Here is a 27531-nt window from a genome sequence, read left to right as displayed (position 1 = left end):
TTTAGTTTGTCCAATAGGTAGATAGGCAGCTTTTTTCTTTTTTTTTCTTTTTTTTATTTCTCTGAATTATTATTATTATTACAGGAGTATTAAATTTTTGCCCCTCAGGCCCCAATGTGGGTCAGTGACCTATGCCCGGGTGGGCTAATCCCCTTAAAAAAAAAAAAAAAGCCGCGGGAAATTAAGGTTTGTTTACATCCGGCAGTTCGGCTGCTCTCTCTCTCTGCTTGTCTATACAGAGTACAACATTTAACCCTTCAATATATATGAGCAGTAAATAAGTGTTGCTTTCATATTCTTATGTAGAGTAATGACGATATATTTTCACATGTGCGCACTTACATACGAGCAGTCTCACTTTTTTTTTACCATTAATGGTTAGCTACTTATATTGTTCCATTTATTAACATTAAATAACATTACAGGTACTTCAAGCAACCATATTCATTTTTTTACATTAATTTTACTACAGCTAAACTCAGGGTCTTATTTTCTTCAGTTTTATATGTAGAACCAATCAGTCACTGGTTTCGTAAGCTTTAACATAAACAATGCCGGCAGCCGTCTCGTCTCCTCTAATATTCCACGTATTATTAATAAATTGTATTGTTAATTTTGCACACACGTACATTAATTCAATAAAAACAAATTCAGAAACATTAATTAAAATATATATGAACAGTAAATAAGTGTTACTTTCATATTCTTATGTAAAGTACCGTATATCACGGCCTATAAGACGAAATTTGAACATTAAAAAAATCTGCCCAAAGTTAGGGGGTCGTCTAAACCACCAAGTTTAAAATTCTTACCTCTTAAATATTGTGGTTTAGTGTGTCAAGAGTGGTGATGAAAACATCGTAAGCCACTCACAAGGTCTTACCACTAATTATTTTATACTGAAACTTACGTTTGGCAAGCTGGATTCAAATTAAGATTACCGGTATATTAAAATAATAAAAATGTATTATAAACCTGTCTAACATACCGTAAAAGAGATTTATACCCCTGTAATAAACACAGCTATCATCACACACCCCTCCCCACGCCCCCCCCCATTTGCCAGTGAGGAGACAAGAAAGGGAAAGTGACCGCGAGATTGGGCTATTTTTAGCCGTGGAGGTGGTCAGTAATGCATACCGGTATCGGTATATTTACTCATAATAATATTTATCTCCTATAAATAATTGATTTAAATTTTATTTTTTTACAAAGAATATTCAGTAAATGAGTGCATTAATTCTTGAAACTATCGACGGTTAATTACAGACGCTCAAGTGACGTCACTAGTGTTTACACTACACCAGCTGGTAATATTTGATGCCATTACTTGAAGTGAATTGGCCTTATTTTAAGTAACTAACTATAAATAAATACAAAAATTAAAAAAAAAGATCAAAACTGAGAAATAATATACTGTATGTATGTTGTGTTGTCAAAGTAAGAGGAACAATTGTGTAAGTACGTAATATTTTTTCACTCAAATCCTAATGAAACACTACTGGAGAACATTCCTTTGTCGCAAAACAGTTTATAAATTAAAGAAAATAATTACAGTGTGTTTAATATATTACAGTATATTATAAATAAATAAATAAAACAAATAATTCGGTAAATCTATTTAAAGTAAATGGAAAATAAGCAAACATGTTATTTACCAAGACCCTTCCGTCTGGCTCAGGGTGAGATGTAGGGGAGATAAAGAAGGCTATTTATAGCCCATCAGAAGTGACCAGTACCCTAATGCACCATAAATAATTCATTGAACATTCATTTTTGTACATAGTATATTCAGTATATATATATATATATATATATATATATATATATATATATATATATATATATATATATATATATATATATATATATATATATATATATATATATATATATATATATATATATATATTTGTGTAATAAATGTATGTAGTAAGTACATACTGGTAACCTTTTTCACTCAAATCCTAATGAAACACCACAATTAGAATACGTTGGTTGCTGTTGAACCACATGTTGTATAAATAGTCACACCACCGAGACGAGGGAACACTCCCAACACGCTTCAGTGACGTCACTAGTGTTTACACTACACCAGCGGGTATAATTTGATGACATTACTTGAAGTGAATTGGCCTTATTTTAAAAAATCAAGGATGGTTGGTAAAGGACTACTGAGTCAGTGGGTAAGTGTCACATTTGGGGTACTGGTCTTATACAGCAAATAGAGCTCAAAAGCTACTTTTTAAATGGAAATTTGGGGGGGGCGTCTTATGCACCCCGCCGCCTTATAGGCCGTGATATACGGTAATGATATGTTTTCACGTGTGCGCATGCGCACTTACATATGCGATCTCTCTTTTTTCTTTACCATTATCGTTAGCTACTTCTATTGTTCCATTTATTAACATTAATAACATTACTTAAAACAACCATATAAATTTTACTACAGCTACAACCAAGGTCTTATTTTCTTCAGTTTTATATGTAGAACCAGTCAGTCACTGGTTTTGTAATCAACGAATACAATGCTGTGTCATTTCCTCGTGTGTTTTAGTATTCTACGTATTATTAATGAATTGTATTGCTCATTTTGCACACACAAACATTAATTCAATAAAAAAGACATTCAGTAATAAACAATAATGAATCTTTTGTACACAAGAGAAATGACGCTGTTTACACGATTATGCACGTCGTCTGCACATTGGCGGGCCGTTCAAACCCGTCGAAATTCAAGTTTCCGCCGTCAAAATTTTTATTTACTTATTTTTTTGTGTTCCAATAAAATACGTTAAGAATTAAAAACTTGCGAAATTTGAGAAGCTACTATACGACATTTAACCCTTCAATATGTCTTCAAAGAGACCATGATGCAGAGAAAGTGGTGCTAGTGCTTCCAGGCATAAGCACAAGTCACTATCTATCCAGGAAAAGGGTGAATTTCCATGGTCCGGCAATTTCCATGGTCCGGCACTGGTCAGGTCCCGAGGTTGCCGGACTAGAAAAATATATATATATATATATATATATATATATATATATATATATATATATATATATATATATATATATATATATATATATATATATATATATATATATATATATATATATATATATATATATATATATATATATATATATATAAAATATTCAGTTTTCTGTATCCAAAATGCCAAAAATGAGCTGTCAGGCCTATGGAAGACCACTTTTTTTACTTCTTATATAGCCAGTGCTTTCAATGGCAAAGTCACAATTTGTTCATAAATATATAACATGCAGTTTCCCTACATTTAAAGTAGAATGGATTAAAAAAAAACAATAAATGCACAATATTACCATGTTTTGCTTGCCTGAGAACACCTTGTCTGTCAAGCAGCTTGCAGGCCTCAAGAGCACACTGTATTACTACCTCCTTCTTTTTCCCTTTGTGCTCAACAGTGGCAATTAATGGAATACCACCAGGGCCAGGAAGTCTGAAATAAAATTACTGATATACCTGTACACTCCATCTATAGTGTAACCATGACAAGTGTTAACATTCAAAACCACTACCTGCCTGTACTGTATTCTTTCAGTACAAACACACTTGAAAATATGTCATTACAATAATTATACAGAACTGTACAGGTGATGTTAGTGTGACGATGGTAACCAAGTTGGCTCATGCAATTATGATGGAAAGTATTGCTCCAGCTGACTGGCTGAAGAACATATTTGTGAATACAATATAGCATTTACGGACCAATTGGAGAGTTTTTCAGTTGTTGGTGACATATGAAGGCCAGTACAGTAAATTATATTTTCCAATCTGAATTGATAGTTGTAAAACAAACTGACTCATATAGCAACAAATGACGTAGGAGGCATACACTTTGAGCATTCATTGCGTTGAAGGTCCAAGTGAATGCTACGTGTCTTACGTTATTTGTTGCTACAGTATATTGTCAGTTCATGTTTTATGACTGCCAATTCAGATTGCAAAATGCCATTTATTAGCCTTCGTACGTCACCAATAACTAAAAAACTGTCCATCTAGGTACAAAAAATGCTGTCCTTATAAGGAAAAAATTATGCATTTGAATCTTAAAATTACAAGGGCATGAAGCTTAGTTAGAACAGGTTATGAAAGTTGCAGAAAGGGTGATTGAGAAAATGATAAGGAAGAGAGCAGCCATTAGCAAAATGCAGTTTGGGTTCATGGCTAGGCAACAATAAGTTAAGGCATTACATGGGGCTTAAAAACCCCTGTTAGAGCAAATGATGAGGAAAATGAGGAATCTGAAATTATTTTAGAACAGTCTGCCCTAGTTGTGGTATGGTACTGACTTTGTGTTAATCAAAAATAATATAGAAAAGATAGTAGAGAAATTTAAGAAGTGGAAAGATGGAATGGGGTCAAAGGGTGTAAGTGAAGGTGGTGCAAAAATAAAAGTAATGATAAGTGGTGTCAGCAAAGGACTGGTTGTGGAATGTGCTATCTTTAAGAAGAATGGTGGCAAACTTGGCAGAAATTTAGTAATGTGCATTGACTGAAAAATGGTAGACTGCAGGACGTTGTTAGCTTTAAGTATGTTGTATGTGCAAGTCATCCCGTGAATTCGGCAAGGTTAGATAAGTTCAACATTGGGGATCTATCCTGGATTGTGTTGATGAGTTCTGCTACCTGGGTGACATGTGTTATGCTGGAGGTGGAGCTGAAGCGAGCTGATCTGTAAAAGTCAGAAGTAGCTGTAAAAAATTCTGGTAACGGTTGCCTTTATTGACTTTGAGAGAACCTTTTCTTCCCTTAAAAGGAAAGTCTTATGTAGCCTGCATAAGAAGTGTGATACTGTATGACAAGGAAACTTGGGGGTTAAAAAGGATGACAAATGTAGACTTGATCAACTGAATGAGAATGGAGAAATAGGCTGAAATGGTTCAGACATGTGGAGAGAATGTAGGAAAACAAATGGTCAAGAGATGCCCAAGTATGAATGTGGAGGAGAGCCAGAGGTAGACCAAGGGTGACATGGGGAGAGGCTGTAAAAAATCATCTCAAGAGTTAAGAACCTGACAAGAGAGGCTTCACAGCTAACCCATGTAGGCATAGGAAATTGTCATATAACAGTGATGATGGTAAAGATGAATGATTCTCAGTATTCTACAAATAACAAGGAACTGATTTACAATTATTTAGACAAAGTTAGACTATAACCTCATACAATTACAGAGAAAGAAACAGCATAATAACTTAATGTTACAGGCAAATAACCCAAGCTTCAAGTTTGACTCACTCCACTTTACATTTGTAGAAGCCTGGACTGATGTCTTCAATAACATAATTGGGGAGGTCATAACCCTCTCGTTCAAACCATCCACGGAGGGTCTTCTTTGGATCTTCCAAATATAAATCTTCGTTCAATGAAGCAAAAGGATTATCGCCTTCCTCTGCCTCCTCTTCTGCATCCTCTCCTGTTAATGGAAAAAATAAATACATTAATACTTCTCTAAAGCCAGAAAATCAATTAATAGTGTCCAAGCACAGAAGAAAGCTTCAGCCAGGGCTAAATAGCACTAATGCTTCCCCCAAAAGAGAACTTCTAACCTGCACCTCCTGCCTGCACATTCAGCCAGAGCTAGACAGCATTAATGTTGACCCATATGAGGAGTGCTGACCTACACCTCTGCCTGCATACTTCAAACACATAATTTCTACTCAATCAAGCCAAAGGCTCATAATATACTCCTGGTACATATGAACTATTAAATCAATTAATTATATAATTTACCCACATACAACCCCATTGTAAAAAACTCCAGCAAACAAATAATTATGACCAATGAGAACAATTATGGAAATAGAGGAATTCTCCTGTTAAGCCTCAAAGGAACTACCTACCCAATGGGTCCCTTGGAGCCCAGCTAAGAGCACTGCTGAAGTGGGCTGTAGCTCACTTTCTTGAACATTTGCTAAACATCAAAATCCAGACTTCAATGGCCAGCAGGCCCTTGAAGGGTCCCAATAAATTCCACCATTTAACAAATAATTCATGAAATAAACCAGCTTATATCTGGGAAGGAAAGGCTTGCGTCCTTGCCCTTTTGGGTGAAAAAGTTCATCTGAGGTAATTCCTGGATGAGACATATGAACAATGTGACTGAAGTGTATGGTATGCAATCTTCCTATATATTCTGTTCCAACACAAAATCATCCCCTGGGGGGCCCAAAAAGACTCCAAAAGTCACTGACATACTTATGAGATGAGAATTGATGAAAAATCTGACAATGTATGCAGGGGATATGAAGATGTGTCAGAATGAATTATTAAACCCCTTCACTATGGGGGATGCCACTTTTAATATTTTATTTGGCTAATGCAAGATTTTATTTAGCAAACACATGCAGAACCCCATACACAAGAGCTTAACACCAACCACAAAAGGAGCTGAACATGCCATCTTCTCATGGCACCAAAACAACACTCCTCATGGGGTGTATGGTAGAGAATGAGTGTCAACAGATGAAACACAAGCTGTTAACAGAAGACATTATCATTATCTCGCCTGTAAGAGATGAAGCAGATCTGGACAATGGAGATGGGTCGCTGTTATTTGCAAACACTTATTGGATCCATGCCAAAATGACTTCAAATAGTGTTAAAATCAAAGGGAACATGAAATTATATTACATAATATAAAAATAAAAGTTTGTTTGTGTTGCATTTAATTTTATTTATCTTTAATTTATAATTTTATTAGAAGTACAGGTATACCCTGTAAACCAATGTCCCATTGACCGATGCTTCGCATAACCGACAATTATTTATTCGGAAAATACCCAGCAAGTTTTGCTAACTACACTGTGTTACGTATGTTATGCACATCATGTCTAAATGCCCCAGCAATACTTCCTCTTCTATTTAACCCATAAATGATACCTAGCATTTTAAGTAGAGTATATATTGTCTTTAATGGGGATAGTGTACAGTGGTGTGATCGGATTTGATACAGGCCTGAAGAGAGCTAATACGGACAAGAGATGTTCGTGTGTCAACGTACTGGAGGTTGCCACTTCACCAGTTTGTTTTTATTTACAATATTTATTATTATATTCTCGTATCAGCCTATTATATAGTGTATGTTTCATCATAAATAATATAACATGCAGTATTAAATAGAGCAAAATACTGTACAGTCGTGTACTGAATAAAATATAATTTTACTTCAAAATGAAAGACGAGCTGAATCACAAGGTAATCCTATTCCTGACCACTCACCCCCTCTCTCCATAAGGGAAGGGGGGGGGGGGAGGGACTGACTGTGCTGCATTTGCAAGATTGTTTTTATTTATTTATTATTATATTCTCATATAATCAGCCTCTTATGGTGTATGTTTCTCCATAAATAACATGACATATTAAATAATTGAAGAAATTACGATATATAGATCTGTTTCTAGAGCTCATGTCATTTCATCTATCAATACGGATCTGTTCAACATCTCCGAATGGGGAGGTAGAAAATTGGTTAAATTCAATAGTAATATAACACAGTATTTACCAACTACACTTTCCAAAATAGAAGATCTCCCACCAACCACATTTCAGGATGCAATCATTCTGCCAAATTCTAAAATACATATGCTTGGCCTCACCATTTCCTCTAATATATCATGGAAGCCACACATCCACAACATTGCTAAAGATGCCTCCCAAAAGCTGGGAATGCTGTACAAATGCCATAGCTACTTCACTCCTTAGCAGTTGCTTCAAGTTTATAAGGGATTCATTCATCCTAACTTGGGGTACTGCTCTCATATCTGGGGCAGCTCTTCTTCTGTCCAACTGTTAGACAGGGTGGAATCAAAGGCATTTCATCTTATTAACTCTCCTTCTTTATTTGATAATCTTTCTTACCTTTCCCTTCACTGCAATGTTGCTTCACTCTCTCTCTTTTACAGGTACTTTAACGGGCATTGTTCGGTGGATTTGGCATCCTGAGTACCACTGGCAAGGCCGTGGGCTTATAATACTCGTCTTGCCCGCCGTGCCCACCGCTTCTGTGTGAATGTCGGTGACACTAGAATAACCCATTATAGTACATCCTTCCTTCCTCACATAGTAAAACTATGGAATGCTCTGTCTTCTTCTGTGTTTCCATACTCTTACAATCTGTCTCACTTTAAAACGCTGGTTTTCCGGCATCTCCGTGGTGTAGATTAATTTGGCCTTTTCTCTTCTACTTTTAAGTTCTTTTTTTTTCTTCTTATTTTTACGCCCCCTAAGCCCCATTGTGGGTCGATGACTAGTGCCCAGGTGGGCTATTTCCCGTGAAGAAGAAAAAAAAAATTATATATATATATATACAGGTTGACAATCCCTTATCCGAAATTCTTGGGACCAGATGCATTTCGGTTTTTGGAATTTTTCGGTTTTCAAAATGGTTAGGGTTTTTTTTTTTTTTTTTTTTTTTTTTTTTTTTATGTGTATTAGCCCACCCAGGCATAGATCACTGACCCACATCAGGGCCTGGGGGGCGAAAATATAATAAAAAGTATAATAATAATAATAATAATAAAAATAATAATAATAATAATAATAATAATAAAAAGTATAATAATAATAATAATAATTCATAGGTCTAGGTCGTGTTTCTCACTTTTGATCTTTTTTTCATTCTTGTATTTCTTTATATTATTATTATTATCATCATTATTTTATTATTACAGTATTATTGTTATTATTATCATTGTTATCATTCTTATTTTATTTTTGTGTATTTTTTATTAAAATTTTTATTTACTATGAATAGTTATTATTATTACTGTATTATCATTATTATTATAATTATTATTACTATTACATTTTCACCCCTCAGGACCCGATGTGGGTCAGTGACCTGTGCCCGGGTGGGCTGTTACAAAAAAAAAAAAAAAAAAAAAAAAAAAAAAATTGTCTAACAAAAAAACCTTTCTCAGTTTTCAGAGCTGGTTTTTGAATTTTTGGATAAAGGGTTATACTGTATATATATATATATATATATATATATATATATATATATATATATATATATATATATATATATATATATATATATATATATATATATATATATATATATATATATATATATATATATATATATATATATACAGTATTACCCCGCCTAACGCGGTTTCACTTAACGCGTTTTTTCATATACGCGGTGCCTAGCCAGAGCTGAACTTTCACTTAACACGGATTTTTTCCACATATACGCTGTGAGTGTCTGGCTCGAGACGCTATTTTTAGATTTGCCCACTCGCCACCCTGCCTGACTGCCTGTTTTAGCTCATAAATTTCATACAAATTACCCGGCCAGAATATAATTTACATTGCTGGAATTCTTATAATTTGGTGATCATTTTGAATATAAACATCATATATTTTGCATTAGACATACAAATTTTAGATAAAAAATTTTCTCAGAGTAACTATGTTATCTTTTGTGCAAAATATATGACATTTATATTCAAAATATTCCTGGTCTTACAAGGAATCCAGCAATGTCAATTATATTATCCTAACTTTAGTTTGAGGTATTATTTATTAAAATTTAGTGGTTATCCCACACATCTCCTTGGGACGGTTGGTGGGGGGTGGGGGGGAGGGAGGGACCGACCGACCATCTGTTACCCTGTGAAGAATTATTTTTTTTTTATTAACTGAAGATATTTGTTTTAGCTCATAAAATTCATACAAATTATCCAGTCTGAATATAATTTACATTGCTGGAATTCTTATAATTTGATGATCATTTTGAATATAAACATCATATTTTAGCATTAGACATACAAATTTTAGATAAAAAATTTTCTCAAATTAACTATGTTATCTTTTGTGCAAAATATATGACATTTATATTCAAAATATTCCTGGTCTTACAAGGAATCCAGCAATGTCAATTATATTATCCTAACTTTAATCTGAGGTATTATTTAATACAAAATGTTAAAAACTCTTGAAGGGAGGATTGGTGGGGGGTGGGGGGGAGGGTTGGGACTGACCGCGCGGTTGGAAGAGGGGAGGAGGCAAGGTGGGGTACTTTGATTGACAGATAGTGTCGTGAAGATTATTTTTTTTTTTATTAACTGAAGATATTTGTTTTAGCTCATAAAATTCATACAAATTACCCGGTCAGAACATAATTTACATTGCTGGAATTCTTATAATTTGGTGATCATTTTGAATATAAACATCATATATTTTGCATTAAACATACAAATTGTAGATAAAATTTTTTCTCTAGGTAACTATGTTATCTTTTGTGCAAAATATATGACATTTATATTCAAAATATTCCTGGTCTTACAAGGAATCCAGCAATGTCAATTATATTATCCTAACTTTAGTTTGAGGTATTATTTATTAAAATTTAGTGGTTATCCCACACATCTCCTTGGGATGGTTGGTGGGGGGTGGGGGGGAGGGAGGGACCGACCGACCATCTGTTACCCAGTGAAGAATTATTATTTTTTTTTATTAACTGAAGATATTTGTTTTAGCTCATAAAATTCATACAAATTACCCGGTCTGAATATAATTTACATTGCTGGAATTCTTATAATTTGATGATCATTTTGAATATAGACATCATATATTTTGCATTAGACATACAAATTTTAGATAAAAATTTTTCTCAAATTAACTATGTTATCTTTTGTGCAAAATATATGACATTTATATTCAAAATATTCCTGGTCTTACAAGGAATCCAGCAATGTCAATTATAGTATCCTAACTTTAATCTGAGGTATTATTTAATACTAAATGTTAAAAACTCTGGAAGGGAGGATTGGTGGGGGGTGGGGGGGAGGGTTGGGACTGACCGCGCGGTTGGAAGAGGGGGGGAGGCAAGGTGGGGTACTTTGATTGACAGATAGTGTCGAAGATTATTTTTTTTTTTATTAACTGAAGATATTTGTTTTAGCTCATAAAATTCATACAAATTACCCGGTCAGAATATAATTTACATTGCTGGAATTCTTATAATTTGGTGATCATTTTGAATATAAACATCATATATTTTGCATTAAACATACAAATTTTAGATAAAAATTTTTCTCTAGGTAACTATGTTATCTTTTGTGCAAAATATATGACATTTATATTCAAAATATTCCTGGTCTTACAAGGAATCCAGCAATGTCAATTATATTATCCTAGCTTTAGTTTGAGGTATTATTTATTAAAATTTAGTGGTCATCCCACACATCTCCTTGGGACGGTTGGTGGGGGGTGGGGAGGAGGGAGGGACCGACGGACCATCTGTTACCCCGTGAAGAATTATTATTTTTTTTTTTATTAACTGAAGATATTTGTTTTAGCTCATAAAATTCATACAAATTACCCGGTCTGAATATAATTTACATTGCTGGAATTCTTATAATTTGATGATCATTTTGAATATAAACATCATATATTTTGCATTAAACATACAAATTTTAGATAAAAAATTTTCTCTAGGTAACTATGTTATCTTTTGTGCAAAATATATGACATTTATATTCAAAATATTCCTGGTCTTACAAGGAATCCAGCAATGTCAATTGTATTATCCTAACTTTAGTTTGAGGTATTATTTATTAAAATTTAGTGGTTTTCCCCCAAAAATTTCTCTGAGAGGGAAGAGCCGGCAGTGTAGTGTGAGAGGGAGTTGAGTCCATTATTAGAATGGACATTAACTTGGCGACTGTATTTCTCTATTTCTCTTAAGTATTAATTGTGTGCATGTACCATCATAAAATTAAGATGTTATTTTTACTACAACATAGGTACTGTATGTGCCTTCAAAAAGTGGAGTTTGGGGGTCGGGCCGGTTTCTATTGGAATTAATCCCATATGTTCTGTTGTTCACTTAACGCGGATTTCACTTAACGCGGGACCCTCTGGGTTCAATTGGATCTGCTATGGGGCACAACTGTATATGTATATATATATATATATATATATATATATATATATATATATATATATATATATATATATATATATATATATATATATATATATATATATATATATATATATATATATATATATATATATACAGTGAGGATGCTGAATCTAATTGGTTCTAGAACTTGTTCGTTATAGCATTAGTCCGTTATAGGATTAATCGTTCCAGGCCCCAAATACAACCACTTAACACTGAAAAATATAATATAAAATTGTAAAATTTGTAAAAAAAGTGCATAAATATGCATCTAAACCCTGAAAAAAAGAATATCATTAATATTTGTAATAAAAACAATAAATTAGAAAGAAAAAAAAATTAATTAAATAATGTTAGATTTGTAGAAGTTTCAATTTAGATTTATAGCATTCTCAATTTTTATAAAACCAAGTTCGTTTATGTATATATATATATATATATATATATATATATATATATATATATATATATATATATATATATATATATATATATATATATATATGTGTACCTTGGTCAATTGAACCCACAGGGTACCGTGTTAAGTGAAAACCGCGTTAAGTGAACAACAGAACTTATGGGATTAATTCCAATAGAGACTGGCCAGACCCCCAAACTCTACTTTTTCCGACACAATACCTATGTTCTAGTAAAAATAACATCTTAATTTTATGATGGTACATGCACACAATTAATACTTAAGAGAAATAGAGAAATACAGTCGCCAAGTTAATGTCCATTCAAATAATGGACTCAACTCCCTCCCCTCTTCTCACACTACACTCCCTGGCTCTTCCCTCTCTGAGAAATTTTTGGGGGAAAACCATTAGATTTTAATAAATAATACCTCAAACTAAAGTTAGGATAATATAATTGACATTGCTGGATTCCTTGTAAGACCAGGAATATTTTGAATATAAATGTCATATATTTTGCACAAAAGATAACATATTTACTCAGAGTAAACATTATATCTAAAATTTTTATGTCTAATGTAAAATCTATGATGTTTATATGCAAAATGATCATCAAATTGTAAGAATTCCAGCAATGTAAATTATATTCTGGCCGGGTAATTTGTATGAATTTTATGAGCTAAAACAAATATCTTCAGTTAATAAAAAAAAAAAAATATTCTTCACATGGTAACAGATGGTCGGTCGATCCCTCCCTCCCCCCCACCCCCCACCAACCCCCCCTACCAGATGTGTGGGAAAACCAGAATATTTACCTTTTTAATAATAAATAATACCTCAAACTAAAGTTAGGATAATATAATTGACATTGCTGGATTCCTTGTAAGACCAGGAATTTTTGAATACAAATGTCATATATTTTGCACAAAAAATAACATATTTACTCAGAGTAAACATTATATCTAAAATTTGTATGTCTAATGCAAAATCTATGATGTTTATATTCAAAATGATCATCATATTGTAAGAATTCCAGCAATGTAAATTATATTCTGGCCGGGTAATTTGTATGAATTTTATGAGCTAAAACAGGCAGGCAGGCAGGCAGTCAGGCAGGGTGACGGGTGGGGCGAATCTAAAAATAGCATCTCCAGCCGGACACTCTGCGCGTATACGTGGAAAAACCCGCGTTAAGTGAAAGTTCGGCTCTGGCAAGGCACCGCGTATACGTGAAATCGCGCTAAGCGAAACCGTGTTAAGCGGGGTATTACTGTACAGGTAGTTCTGCTATAACGCGATAATTGTGTTCTTGTAAAATATCGTGTTATAGAAAATCGCGTAATAGAAATAACAGGGCTTATGGAGAAAATAGGGTTAGGTGCAGATTACACGAAATCGAAAAAATTTAGTAGTTAGCCTAACACAAAGGATAGCACGGTCAAAATAAATGTTACATTCATATCTAATAATGAAATCATACAGTAAATGTAACACTTTACTTGATGGGGGAGAAGGGTGATTTTGAGGTTGATAAAATCGAGCTTCTCTTCTAGTGTTATATCCTTTCTTTTACGATCATCACCAGGAATTTTATCACCGGAACGCTTCTTGTTGATATTCTTCTTTACTATATTCACAAAATTGGAGAAATAGTAAGCAAAAATCGCGTTATAGCAAACAAGCGTTCGCGTTATACAAATATCGTTCCTAATTCATAAATCGCGTTATCAAAACATGCGTTATAGCAGAAATCACTGTATGTATGTATGTATATTTATGTATGTATGTATATATATATATATATATATATATATATATATATATATATATATATATATATATATATATATATATATATATATATATATATATATATATATATATATATATATATATATATATATATTGAAAATATAGTGTGTGTATAGTCCCTCCTTCATAGAGAGGGGAAAGTGACACCTCCTACAGGAGATGGTACAGGACAAAAACAGGCCATCCTGTATCATCATATCACCATTTGGCATGCTTACATCGCAAGTTGAAGAAAACATCTGCTGGTGAGTAAAGTATAGTGTAAACAGTCGTATATTTTGTTTGTTTACAATATATTGTATGTGCACAGTAGTATTTGCAAAAATAAATACAGCTCTATGTCTGTCTGACTGCAGTTAAGTACGCTCCGTGCAAGATGCCGAGTTTAGACCCTCATAAAACCTTCACCAGTACATTACCCGGGAAAATTCCTGTAATGTGAAATTTCTTCCAGGGATGAAAGCATTACCTGAATATCAAACACACCAGATTGCTCCCTATCCTAACAATACCTGACGAGTTATGATAGTTTAGGTTAAATTAGGTTTCATACTTACCGTATATACCCGTGTATAGCACGAGTTCTTAAGACCAAATTTTTGGGCAAAAAGTTGGGGGTCGACCTCTATACGGGTAATAGTTTCGTTAGGTTGAAAAAAATTTACCAGTAACTACCAGTAAACAATGGAAACGATGCACCAACGCACCACCCGCTGTGAGTGTCGGTACAGTTGCCAGGGCAGATCTCTTGCGTCATCATAGCAAGCCCAAAGTAGCCAAATGCATGGTATGGTATGCACAGGAGTATGTAAAACATAAAGTATTCATTTTTAAAAGTGTATTTATAGATACATAAATTTTTGTTAATTAAATTTGAAACATCAATATGATGTGAGTCAGGTCATCTACACACAGTTGCCAGTTTCAAAATTTTCCTTTTAAAATTTTAAGTTACCGAGTATTTCTTTTCCCAAATCGTTTTACAATACTGTAGGTAAAACAGTATACTATTGTGCAAACCCCACAGAAAAAAAATTAACAAATGGAGACACCAAAAATGTAAAAAAAAAAATGCTGTCTGACTTGCAACACTGTTGGTAGGGTCACGTGGTTCTAACGGTACCTGCCAGGACCCGGTAATCAAATTTATAACAATATCTAACCTCAATTACTGTAGTTTATCTGATGTAGGCAATATGAAGTAAAAAATACCAGTTAAAGTGAGAAATTGGAAGAGAATAAACAAGAAAGATGTTGGGCTATTTTTGGTAGGGCTGAGGGAGAGAGTACCAGCTGTTTGGTCTTTTTTGGCGGGAGAGTCACGCAAATATCCGTACTAGTATTTGTTTGGTGTCTTCTGTATTTTTAAAAATGAATACTTCTAAATTAAAAGTACCGTAACATTGTATTATATAAAAACTTGTCATATTTCTGGAAAATAAGAAGCAAGAAAATAAGAATACACCGGTAAACACAATTTCAACGTACGCTAAAATTAAAAGCTGCTTAAGAAGGGCCGATGCAAACACAAAGCCTCCACGACCAGGGCTCTGCCGTATCAGCTAGACGGTACACGTGTTTTTCGAATCGTTTTCAGTTAAAAAACTTTTACATCACAAGTGAATTAGGATAGAATATTATTGTAATATAACAGTTTTTAACTGAAAACCATTCAAAAGGCGATTACGGTAACATCTTGTGAACGAAAGAAAGCGAGTCATTGTTTTTGTCACGATTTTATCCCACTTTCCACTATAATACGTACGTCATTTCAGCAAAAATATTACATTTCCATATTCTCAGAAATAAATAGTAGTTTTGCTGAAACGTGATGTATTTCAATGTAAATTAGGATAAACTACATGCAGAAAACAAAAGACTTTACCTAACCTTCCGATGTTCAAGATATGTTACTCGTATTTTTAATAGTTTTCGGTTAAAATACTGTTATATTAGTGATATTCTATTCATACTGTGGTTGATATAATACCTTCACGGAAATGTAATATTTTTTGCTGAAATGACATACGTATTACAGTGGAAAGTGGGATAAAATTGTGATGAAAACAATGACTTTCGCTTTGTTTCGTTCAAAAGATGTTACCGTAATCACTTTTCGAATGGTTTAGTTAAAAAACTGTTGTATTGTATTACAATAATATCCTAATTGACTTGAATAAATATTACGATACCATATTTCTGAATATTTTCATTAAAATCCATCAAAATCATTTTCCTTGTCATCGTCTGCAGCACCAAACAGCTTCTCCCAGTCCTCTCCTTGAACAGGGCTAGAGGGAACGTGTTTTTCGAATCGTTTTCAGTTAAAAAACTATTACATCACACGTATATTTTACCTAAACTGTGCCTGAATGAATATATTCTCGGAAATAAATAGTAGTTTTGCTGAAACGTGATGTATTTCAATGTAAAATAGGATAAAATACATGACGAAAACAAAAGACTTCACCTAAGCTTCCGATGTTCTTGAGATGTTATTCGTTTTTTTAATAGTTTTCGGTTAAAATTCTGTTATATTACAATGATATTCTATTCATACTGTGCTTGATATACTACATTCACGGAAATGTAATATTTTTTCCTGAAATTACGTACGTATTACAGTGGAAAGTGGGATAAAATCGTGACGAAAACAATGACTCGCTTTCTTTCGTTCAAAAGATGTTACCGTAATCGCTTTTCGAATGGTTTAGTTAAAAAACTGTTGTATTACAATAATATTCCCTCCTAATTGACTTGAATAAATACTTGAATGGAAATATACAATATTTTTGTTGAAACTACCTGCGTTTCAGTGTAAAGTGTCGTAATAATAAATGGTAAACAAGTTTATAGGACGTAGAGTTTTTCTGAAGGTTTTGTTGTTCCATTACCCTCAAAATCTTGGGTCGACCTATAAACGAGGAATATCATAAATTAACGATTTCTTGGTCATAAAATCGGGGTCGACCTATATACGAAGGGGGGTTATAGACGAGTATATACGGTATGTATGATCAACTTTAATTTTTGCAAGAATAATATGTTTTTAATTTTTTTTATGTTTATTATGCACACAATGGTAGCCAGGGTTTGTCACAATAAAATATTAATGGTTCAATTTAAATGCAATGAACACACTATTGGCCACAAAACCATCACTTACCTTAAACACTCAAACACCAAACTCAATACATTATAAGCCTTGTTACTAAAACCAAATGATTTAAGTGCAATATTCAGAAGGAGAATAAAGTGTAATAGCAACACTTATCCTCTCAGTCCAAACATCAAGATGCCAGAGAGAACCTTCACAGCTTGGGAAGCAACGGTTTACCGTATTTGAGATGGTTTGAAATTTGGCTCTTGTGGATGACAGGCTCTTAAGTGCAATGAACTCCAAGAGGTGAGGACTCTATATAAAGCTTAACCTGCACCAAGAATAACTCAGAGAGAATATAATTGGCGTGTAACACTGTCTGCATGGATAATTACCATAAATTACTGCTAAGTATAACATGCTCCTTGAGCACTGGCAGAGCCTGCCGAGAGGCATGTAGTGTACTGTTATATCTTGCAGGTCACTTGCAGGAACCCACAGGCTATAAAATGTGATTATAAAAATTTAAACAGTGACCAGTTCCAAATATGGCATGAATGACAAGCATGTGCTCAAAAGAACCAATAATCTGATTCTGAACTAACCTATTCCCCAGTCTACGCCTTCAATATCTTCTTGGGTCTTGCCACTTCCATCAGACTCCTTCATCTTTTGTTCCCCATTTTCTTCTTCCATTCTGTCTATCTCAAGTTGTTTCAACTTTCTGGCACGCTTCAATGCTTCATCTTTCAACTCTGTCACAGTTAGATCAGATTCTGGTTCTTGATCTTCTGCTGGACCCTGTTAAAATAAATGCATAAAATGTGAGACTATTTCTACAACTTCTGGTTCTACAGTAAATCTTTGCCTCCTCTTTATATTCCCATTATTAGCTAAACCAACAGCTATACAATCGACGCTTACTTAACGTATGTTCATTGTACACGTTTTATAGATAATTTTTTTTACAACAGTACTACATGTCCTGTCGTTCATATGCCTTACATTGCCTTATAAAATTCACCTTTTTCCCCCCCAAAATGTCTCCAAAACTCATCCTGCATCCTAGGGGGATGAGGATACCAACTAAAACCAAAATGGTAATATTTATGAACAGTAGCTTGGGTTATACAACCACCTAATAAAGAATATCTAGAAGAAGAAAATTTATTTTTAACCTCAGAAATAAAGCACCTTTCCTATTCAAGTTTACAGGAGCATCAGGACAAATAGTTGTAGTCCGAACACTTCATAGACAATAATAACGCTATATACAGTAATACCCCGATTAGCGCTCAGGATGTGTTCCAGGAAAATGGAGCGCTATCCGAGACAGCGCCCATCGAGGTCATTAGTATACCAATGCATATATGGAGATGTGTTCCTCATGATGTTATTTTGTAACTATGAGATATATACAGTATTGTATTTGAAGGGTGCAGGTATAATATTAATAAATATAGATTATTGCAGTAACATTTCTTTACTAATTATTGAATAACAAATAAACAATATACTACACACTACTGTATCATGAATGACAGTCACAGTTGAATGAGTGAGGGAGGGAGCGTGTCGGTGAGCACAGTGGGTGGGAGAGGAGCAGTGGATATCATATGGATCTGCTCTAGCTGAAGCTAATCCATCTCTGCATCACTGAAATTATGATTTAGGTGGTGATAATAGAGGTAGTGGTAATGATGAGGGTGGTAATAATGGAGGTGGTGAGGATGATTGTGATAAGTGGTGAGGGAGATTGTGGTAAGTGGTGAGGTGATGTGTCTACGGGTTTCTTTGGTAACATTGGCTGCATCACTGCCAGATGCTATTGAGTGTATAAATAAATGAGCAACATTGTATCCCCTCAACATTATTTTACATAACATTTTAAAATATGGAGTGAGAAAGCAGAACGGTGGGGCTGATTAAAGAGATGGAGTGGAAGGGGGTGGTAACATGCACAGGGTATGATGCCAAGCGCTCCTCAACAGCTGATGTTCAACCCGCCACCACGCACTTGTGCTTCAGTTAACCACAAACAATTTTGTCATTTAATAAAACCTACAGTACACTTAATATAAAATTATAAAACACATTCAATAATCTACTGTAGTCATGGGTATTCACTAAAGAGAGTACAGTATAAATACAGTGAACTGCTCTCAGTGTGTTGTGGGTGTTTGGACTCGTGACTTTTAACTTCTTTTACGAATTTTCTTTTATTTTTCCAAGTAAAACTAGAGCTCCAAGATGCAAGCAAGAGCACTATAACAAAATAGCACTCTACAGGGTAAGGCTAACAGGGGTATTATTTCTGTACTGGACTAAACCAAAGACTCCTTCATTTGACACATTGGTTTTGGTAAACTCCTGAATGAAATACAGTACTGTACAGTATATAGTACACTTGAACCTTGTTAAATTGACATCCTCGGGTATTATCCCATTTGAATTACTCGTTGAATATGAATTAGCCGAATGCACTTATTTAATGTTGCTTAGGCAACATTTTAAGCAACATTAATAGAAAACACATGGACAGTATGTACCAGAGTGAGACTTGGGTTAAGTGCACATTCACCAAAGCTAAAGTTGGAGCTAACTGTGTATGAAATTGTGTGGAACACAGTTGCATTATGTTTTCTCATACTGATAAGAAGCAGACGAAGGTAAGCGATTAGAGTAAGCCAGTAGTAGTTGAACAGGAGGATGATACATCATCTAGTTCATTTGAATCTGTTTCCCACATTAAGGCCCTTAGGCAAGTGTCGGCTCTTCCACAGGATGTTTAAGCAGTATGGATCTCACAGGTAGTATGGATCTCACAGTAAGTCATAAACACTGGTTTAAAGTTGACTCACCTGTAGAATCAGCATCCGAGTACTACCCCCAAGCTTCAGCAAGTGACCAACTCGTAAAAGGTAGTAGGTGTGAGGCTTCATTTGATGTTTATTGTGAAAAGAGCCATGGGTGCTTCCAAGGTCATAAGCATAGAATCCTTGTGGTTTAGTTTCAGAACCTTCTAGTCTATATTGAATAACACAGTGAAACCTGAAAAAAATCATGTAATAAGAACAAATATAAAATTAGTTGGGAGCATGTCTGTTGAGTATACAGATGAAAGTGCATAGTAGAAGTGTCACTGAGAGAATTGTAACAAAACCAGTAGGAGCATATTAAGGAATGAGCATTGTAGTTTAAGAAATGGAGAATTTATCTTGAAATTTATTTTTATGGCTGAGCCTTAAGCTTGACAACCCATGTACCTGTTTTGCTAGCTATAACATAGGTGTTATTGTATTATAAATGCTAGTGTGACACACACCCCCACAGGGAGTTAACCGACATGCATAAAACAATGTACAGGTATACATAATTTCTGTAAACTGTACAGCCAACTGACCTGGTTGCCATTGTTTCCATGGGTTTTAACCTGTCAACCACAAACTTCCATGTTCACTCTAACCACTAATAGCTTTCAGCAATAATATCAAAAGACATCCAAAACTGTCTTAAACAAGATGTCCCATAAGTAGTGCAGTGATTTTGATGTGGAATATCTCTATGGTTATTGAAGTGCATGTGTTAAAGATTCAATATGGAAAGGTGGGCTGCTTAAAAAGGAGCTGCAATTATTGAACTGTATTTTAGAAATGGAAGGTCAATTATTAAAACTCAGAGTACTGCCTACAGGTGACAATTTGGTGTTTGCACAGCTCCATCAAAACTTGTTGCCAGTTTCTGTATAAAAGATAATGTCTTGGATCAGCCAGGCAACTTCAGAAATAACTTTTGATATCCTTAACTTCTTGTGTGCGGACCCCTCTCTGAGCAGAAGGAAATCATCGGGCAAGGGAATGCAATGATTGCCATGGCTCACACCTCAAACACGGAATATTTCAGAAGTGAACGATACATTTTCCAGGAAATCTGCCTTAAGAATTGTTTTTATAAAATGTCCAGACTTTATAGAATATAACATGCTTATTATTTGTTCCTATTCCTTGTATTAAGTACAGTACTAAGTGAATAAACACAATCAACATGCTACTTTTGGAACACCCCATAGTGTATACTGTATTTTACGGCATATAAGACGCACTTTTTTGTCTGACAAATGGCAACAAAAATCAGCCTGCATCATATATGTGAAGTTGAGGTCTCCTGTAAGCAAATGAATCCCCCAGTTGCTGTATCCAGTAGGCTTAATTCTACCTAGCCCAACTCCAGAAATAAAAATATGTTATTGCTTACTTAAACACATTACAGAGTATTATTATTTTTAATTAATTAAAAAAATAATTATTGTAAATATAAAAGTTTGATTTATAACTACTGTACTGATGACGATAACATGAGACGATTAACGTCCATACGGCAGAGGTAGCTAAACAGTAACCATTTCCGAACTCTTACAACCATTACAATCTATTAATTCTATTCCTGCAACATTTATTTTTAAATCTACAAATACCTGATACAGTACAAATAAAGATTTACATATAACTTTCTTTTCACATTTGCATCTATTAACATTGCTGGTTAGACTCATCACTGAGGCTAATGGGCCAAGTTGTGAGGTGTTATGGTTGTCCTTCATCTCGTATTTTCGGGTAGATATAGGACGTAACTTTCTTCATTTATTTTAACTCAGTTACATGCAAACACCATCCTACATGCATATCGTGAAAGAGTAAAAGAAATAATTGCCCTAAGGGCAAACACATACAGCATAGGGAATATACATTTCTTTGCACATGAGTTAGCTGGCTGGCTCAGCGGGGGAGCAGGAGGAGGCAAGAAGTGTGGGGGGTGGGAGCGTTGCTAGGGAATCGGCGGAGGTAGCGTCTGTTGTTATGGTGAACCAGGGTGTATATGCAAATGGCGACTGTGTTAAACTTTCATTTGGCTTTTATTTTCTGGTTTGGCAATACACAATTTTTTTTTTAACTTACAATACTTATTGGTATTATTTTTATTTATTCCTCACATTTACTGGTACAGTGGTCCCTCGGTTAACGAACTCAATTCATTCCAGAGGGTCGTTTGTTAACCAAAAATTTCATTAACTGAAACCATCGTTTCAATGGAATATTAGGTACAGTGGGGTATGCTATAACGAATCTAATTGGTTCTAGAACCTTGTTCGTTATAGCATTCGTTCGTTATAGGATTAATCCATTCCAGGCCCCCAAATACAACCACTTAACACTGAAAAATATAATATAAAATTGTAAAAATTGTAGAAAAGTGCATAAATATGCATCTAAACCCCTGAAATAAAGAATATCATTAATACTTGTAATAAAAAAAACAATAAATTAGTAAAAAAAAAAATTGTTTTTTTAAATAATGTTCGTTGTAGGAGTTTCGTTCGTTATAGCATTCTCAATTTTAAAGGTAAAACAGTTCGTTATTGGAATATTCGTAGTAGGATCCGTTCGTTATAGCATACCCCACTGTAATTGGTTCCAGCTCACAGAAAAGTATATACAAAGTAAAGCCCAAAATGCAGAAAGTCAGAAACACTCCTAAAATTCCCCTAAATCGCCCTTAAATCACTATATATATCATACATATACACTAGAACTCTTAAATCACTACTGTAATGTGATAGAGGTGATTAATTTTATCTCTTGTGCAAAATATATGACGTTTATATTCAAATTATTCGCTGTCTTGCAACGATTCCATCAATGCAAATTATATTCTCCTAACTTTAGTCTGAGATATTATATAAGATAAACACTTTAAAGCCTAATGAAAACACAAAACTTTTGTCTGGGAAGGCAGAGGGAGGGAGGGTGGGAAGAGGGGGGCGGGAGGTGAGGTGTATTTTGATTGACAGATAGTGCGTCTGGTGAAGTATAATTTGTTTATTTACTTGAGTTGTTGTTTTTAGGTCATAAAATTCATAGAAATTACCAGGGCAGAATATAATTTACATTGCTAGAATTCTTATAAGATAGTGATTAATTTGAATATAAACAAGCTAAAATTTGCATTAGATATACAAATTTTAGATATACGTAATTTAAGAATTTTATTAGAGAGAGCAAAAATTTTATCTTTTGTGCAAAATATATGACGTTTATATTCAAACTATTCACTGTCTTGCAACGATTCCAGCAATACAAATTATATTCTCCTAACTTTAGTCTGAGATATTATATATGATTAAAACTGTAAGCCTAGTGCTTTCCCCCAAACATTTCTTGGAAAGGTGGGAGGGAGGGAGGAGGGAGGGAGGGAGGAGGGAGGGAGGGAGGAGGAGGGAGGGAGGGAGGAGGGAGGGAGGAGGAGGAGCCAGCTTGGGAAAGAGGGGTGGGGGAATTGAGTTGTACTTTGACAGTTAGGGGGAAGGTCTGGTAAAGTATTTAATTAATTTATTTATGTTGCTCATAAAATTGTATATAAATAACCGGCCAGAATATAATTTATATTGCTGGAATTCTTATAAGATAGTGATTAATTTGAATATAAACAAGCTATAATTTGCATTAGACATACAAATTTTAGATCTAAATTAAGAATTTTATTAGAGCAAAAATTTTATCTTTTGTGCAAAATATATGACGTTTACATTTAAATTATTAGCTGTCTTGCAAGGATTCCAGCAATACAAATTATATTCTCCTAACTTTAGTCTGAGATATTATATACTGTATGATTAAAACTGTAAACTTAGTGCTTTCCCCCAAACGTCTCTCGGGAAGGTGGGGGGTAGGGAGGGAGGGAGGGAGGGAGGGGTGACAGTGACATGTTTGACAGTTGGTGCCTGTGGTGTGAAGTATTTAATTGTTAATTTATGAGTTTTTGTTTTTTGCTTATAAATTTAATAGAAGTGACCGGGGTGAATTTAATTTGCATTGCTGGAATTCTTATAAGAAAGTGATTAATTTGAATGTACACATGCCATAGTTTGCACTAGACAAAAATTTTAGTAATCATTTTGTACATTATTCTGATTACATGTACAGTTCAGCTTTACCCTTAGGACAGTGTGTGCATGTAAATGAGTTTCAATAAATGAATAAAGTTACATATGTCGAGCCAAAAATAGTTGAAAAACTTTATGTAGACAGAGCTTGGATGGCTAAATTTCAATAATTTTAATACTGTATAAAAAATGCACAAATATTATAGAGCACAGTTTTCTTGATATTTACTCCAATGGAAACGAATGTAAACATAGAAGAGATGTTCAAAACAAAACGTGATTTTCGTAAGGATATCGTTAATCAAATTTTTTTTCGTTAACCGAATTGAAGATTCTTATGGAAGGTAATTCGTTAACCGAAATTTCGTTAACCGAGGGACCACTGTACTGTATATATTATTTTAAGAACACTATTGCTACAGGAGAAAAATCCACACAAAAGTTTTTCCTAAATACTCCGTGCTAAAATGGGGTGTTTGTCTTATATGGCCACGCGTCTTATATGCTGCAAAATACCGTAAACACAATTAAACATGAAGAACTGTATGTGACAACAAGTGGTGGTGTTGGTGAGTGACAGAATTAATGTTTTATCTACAGTGCTATATCAGTGAATCAATAAAAACATTACTAAAGCCTAAAGGATTGATAAAACCATAGGCAAAATTATGTTCATTCTAAAACTAGTCTAAAATTTATCTTACAAAAATAAAATTCATTGAGTTCTGTGCACAGTGGCCAATTTTGATACTACAGAATAATTCGTAAATGCTGATGCCAACAAGTATTTTTCATGCTTAATGATATTCATTATAAAGCGATGTCATACTGTATATTAATTAATTACGTACAAGAAATGTTTTCTTAAGCAATCTTCCATCATAAGCCTTAACACTTTGGGGGTTTTCATATGCAAAATTGCATGATATCAATTATCACATTAGGGTTTTCATATGCATTTTTTTTGCATGAGGTCAAAAATTAAAAGGAAATAATTTTATGTTTTCGTATTAACTATAGATACATAAGATGCACTCTTGGCAATGTCGGTACAATTTGGCAACTTCCGTATATCACGGCCTATAAGGCGTCAGGGTGCATAAGACGGCCCCCCCAAATTTCCATTTAAAAAGTAGCTTTTGAGCTCTATTCGCTGTATAAGACCAGTACCCCAAATGTGACACTTACCCACTGACTCAGTAGTCCTTTACCAACCATCCTTGGTTTTTTAAAATAAGGCCAATTCACTTCAAGTAATGTCATCAAATGTTACCCGCTGGTGTAGTGTAAACACTAGTGACGTCACTGAAGCGTCTGCTATTTACCGGTAACTGGAACTAATGTCGGTGTCGACTAAAATTTTTCCATTTACTTGAAATGGATTTACTGATTTATTTGTGTATTTATTTATTTATAATATACTGTAACGTATTAAACACACTGCAAGTATTTTCTTTAATTTATAAGCTTGCTTCACGAGAGGTGGTGGGAGTGTTCCCTCGTCTCGGTGGTGGGACTGTGTTCCGACTGTTTATACAACAGCTACCACCGTATTCTAATTGTGGTGTTTCATTAGGATTTGAGTGAAAAAGATTATGCACTTACTACATACATTTATTACACAAACATACATATATATTATATATATACAGTTGTACCCCACTTAACGCGGCCAATAGATCCCAGAGGGTCCCGTGTTAAGTGAAATCCGCGTTAAGTGAACAACAGAACATATGGGATTAATTCCAATAGAAACCGGCCCGACCCCCAAACTCCACTTTTTGAAGACGCATAACTATGTTGTAGTAAAAATAACATCTTAATTTTATGATGGTACATGCACACAATTAATACTTAAGAGAAATAGAGAAATACAGTCGCCAAGTTAATGTCCATTCAAATAATGGACTCAACTCCCTCCCCCTCTCACACTACACTGCCGGCTCTTCCCTCTCTGAGAAATTTTTGGGGGAAAACCACTAAATTTTAATAAATAATACCTCAAACTAAAGTTAGGATAATACAATTGACATTGCTGGATTCCTTGTAAGACCAGGAATATTTTGAATATAAATGTCATATATTTTGCACAAAAGATAACATAGTTACTCAGAAAATTTTTTTATCTAAAATTTGTATGTCTAATGCAAAATATATGATGTTTATATTCAAAATGATCACCAAATTATAAGAATTCCAGCAATGTAAATTATATTCTGGCCGGGTAATTTGTATGAATTTTATGAGCTAAAACAAATATCTTCAGTTAATAAAAAAAAAAATAATCTTCACGACACTATCTGTCAATCAAAGTACCCCACCTTGCCTCCCCCCCTCTTCCAACCGCGCGGTCAGTCCCAACCCTCCCCCCAACCCCCCACCAATCATCCCTTCAAGAGAAGAGTGGGTGAAAAATTTAGATTTTAACATTTTGTATTAAATAATACCTCAGATTAAAGTTAGGATAATATAATTGACATTGCTGGATTCCTTGTAAGACCAGGAATATTTTGAATATAAACGTCATATATTTTGCACGAAAGATAACATACTTACTCAGATTAAACATTTTATCTAAAAATTTTATGTCTAATGCAAAATATATGATGTTTATATTCAAAATGATCAACAAATTATAAGAATTCCAGCAATGTAAATTATATTCTGACCGGGTAATTTGTATGAATTTTATGAGCTAAAACAAATATCTTCAGTTAATAAAAAAAAAAAAATATTCTTCACGGGGTAACAGATGGTCGGTCGGTCCCTCCCTCCCCCCACCCCCCACCAACCGTCCCAAGGAGATGTGTGGGAAAACCAGAATACTTAACTTTTTTGTAATAAATAATACCTCAAACTAAAGTTAGGATAATATAATTGACATTGCTGGATTCCTTGTAAGACCAGGAATATTTTGAATATAAATGTCATATATTTTGCACAAAAGATAACATAGTTACCCAGAGAAAAAATGTTATCTAAAATTTGTATGTCTAATGCAAAATATATGATGTTTATATTCAAAATGATCACCAAATTATAAGAATTCCAGCAATGAAAATTATATTCTGGCCGGGTAATTTGTATGAATTTTATGAGCTAAAACAGGCAGTCAGGCAGGGTGGAGGGTGGGGCAAATCTAAAAATAGCGTCTCGAGCCGGACACTCACCGCGTATATGATGAAAAAATCCGTGTTAAGTGAAACTTCAGCTCTGGCGAGGCACCGCGTATATGATAAAACGCGTTAAGTGAAACCGCGTTAGGCGGGGTAAAATATATATATATATATATATATATATATATA

General features: G+C 34.1%; 1 protein-coding gene across 3 annotated transcripts in view; it reads right to left on the bottom strand.

Annotated features, from left to right (window-relative positions):
* The window catches only part of LOC121869951 (kanadaptin-like), a 140004-nt gene that overhangs the window by 41684 nt on the left and 70789 nt on the right, over positions 1–27531 (bottom strand). For all 3 annotated transcript variants that reach the window (XM_042371552.1, XM_042371550.1, XM_042371551.1), the window contains exons 4-7: positions 20148–20337; positions 17892–18087; positions 5280–5457; positions 3343–3479 (exon numbers count right to left, since the gene is read on the bottom strand). In XM_042371552.1, the coding sequence (XP_042227486.1) occupies positions 3343–3479; positions 5280–5457; positions 17892–18087; positions 20148–20337 (701 nt within the window). The remainder of the gene's footprint in view (positions 1–3342; positions 3480–5279; positions 5458–17891; positions 18088–20147; positions 20338–27531) is intronic.

Source organism: Homarus americanus, unplaced genomic scaffold (assembly GCF_018991925.1).
Source record: "Homarus americanus isolate GMGI-L3 unplaced genomic scaffold, GMGI_Hamer_2.0 scaffold14467, whole genome shotgun sequence".
Lineage (NCBI taxonomy): Eukaryota > Metazoa > Arthropoda > Malacostraca > Decapoda > Nephropidae > Homarus > Homarus americanus.
This window is presented reverse-complemented; position numbering and strand designations above follow the sequence as displayed.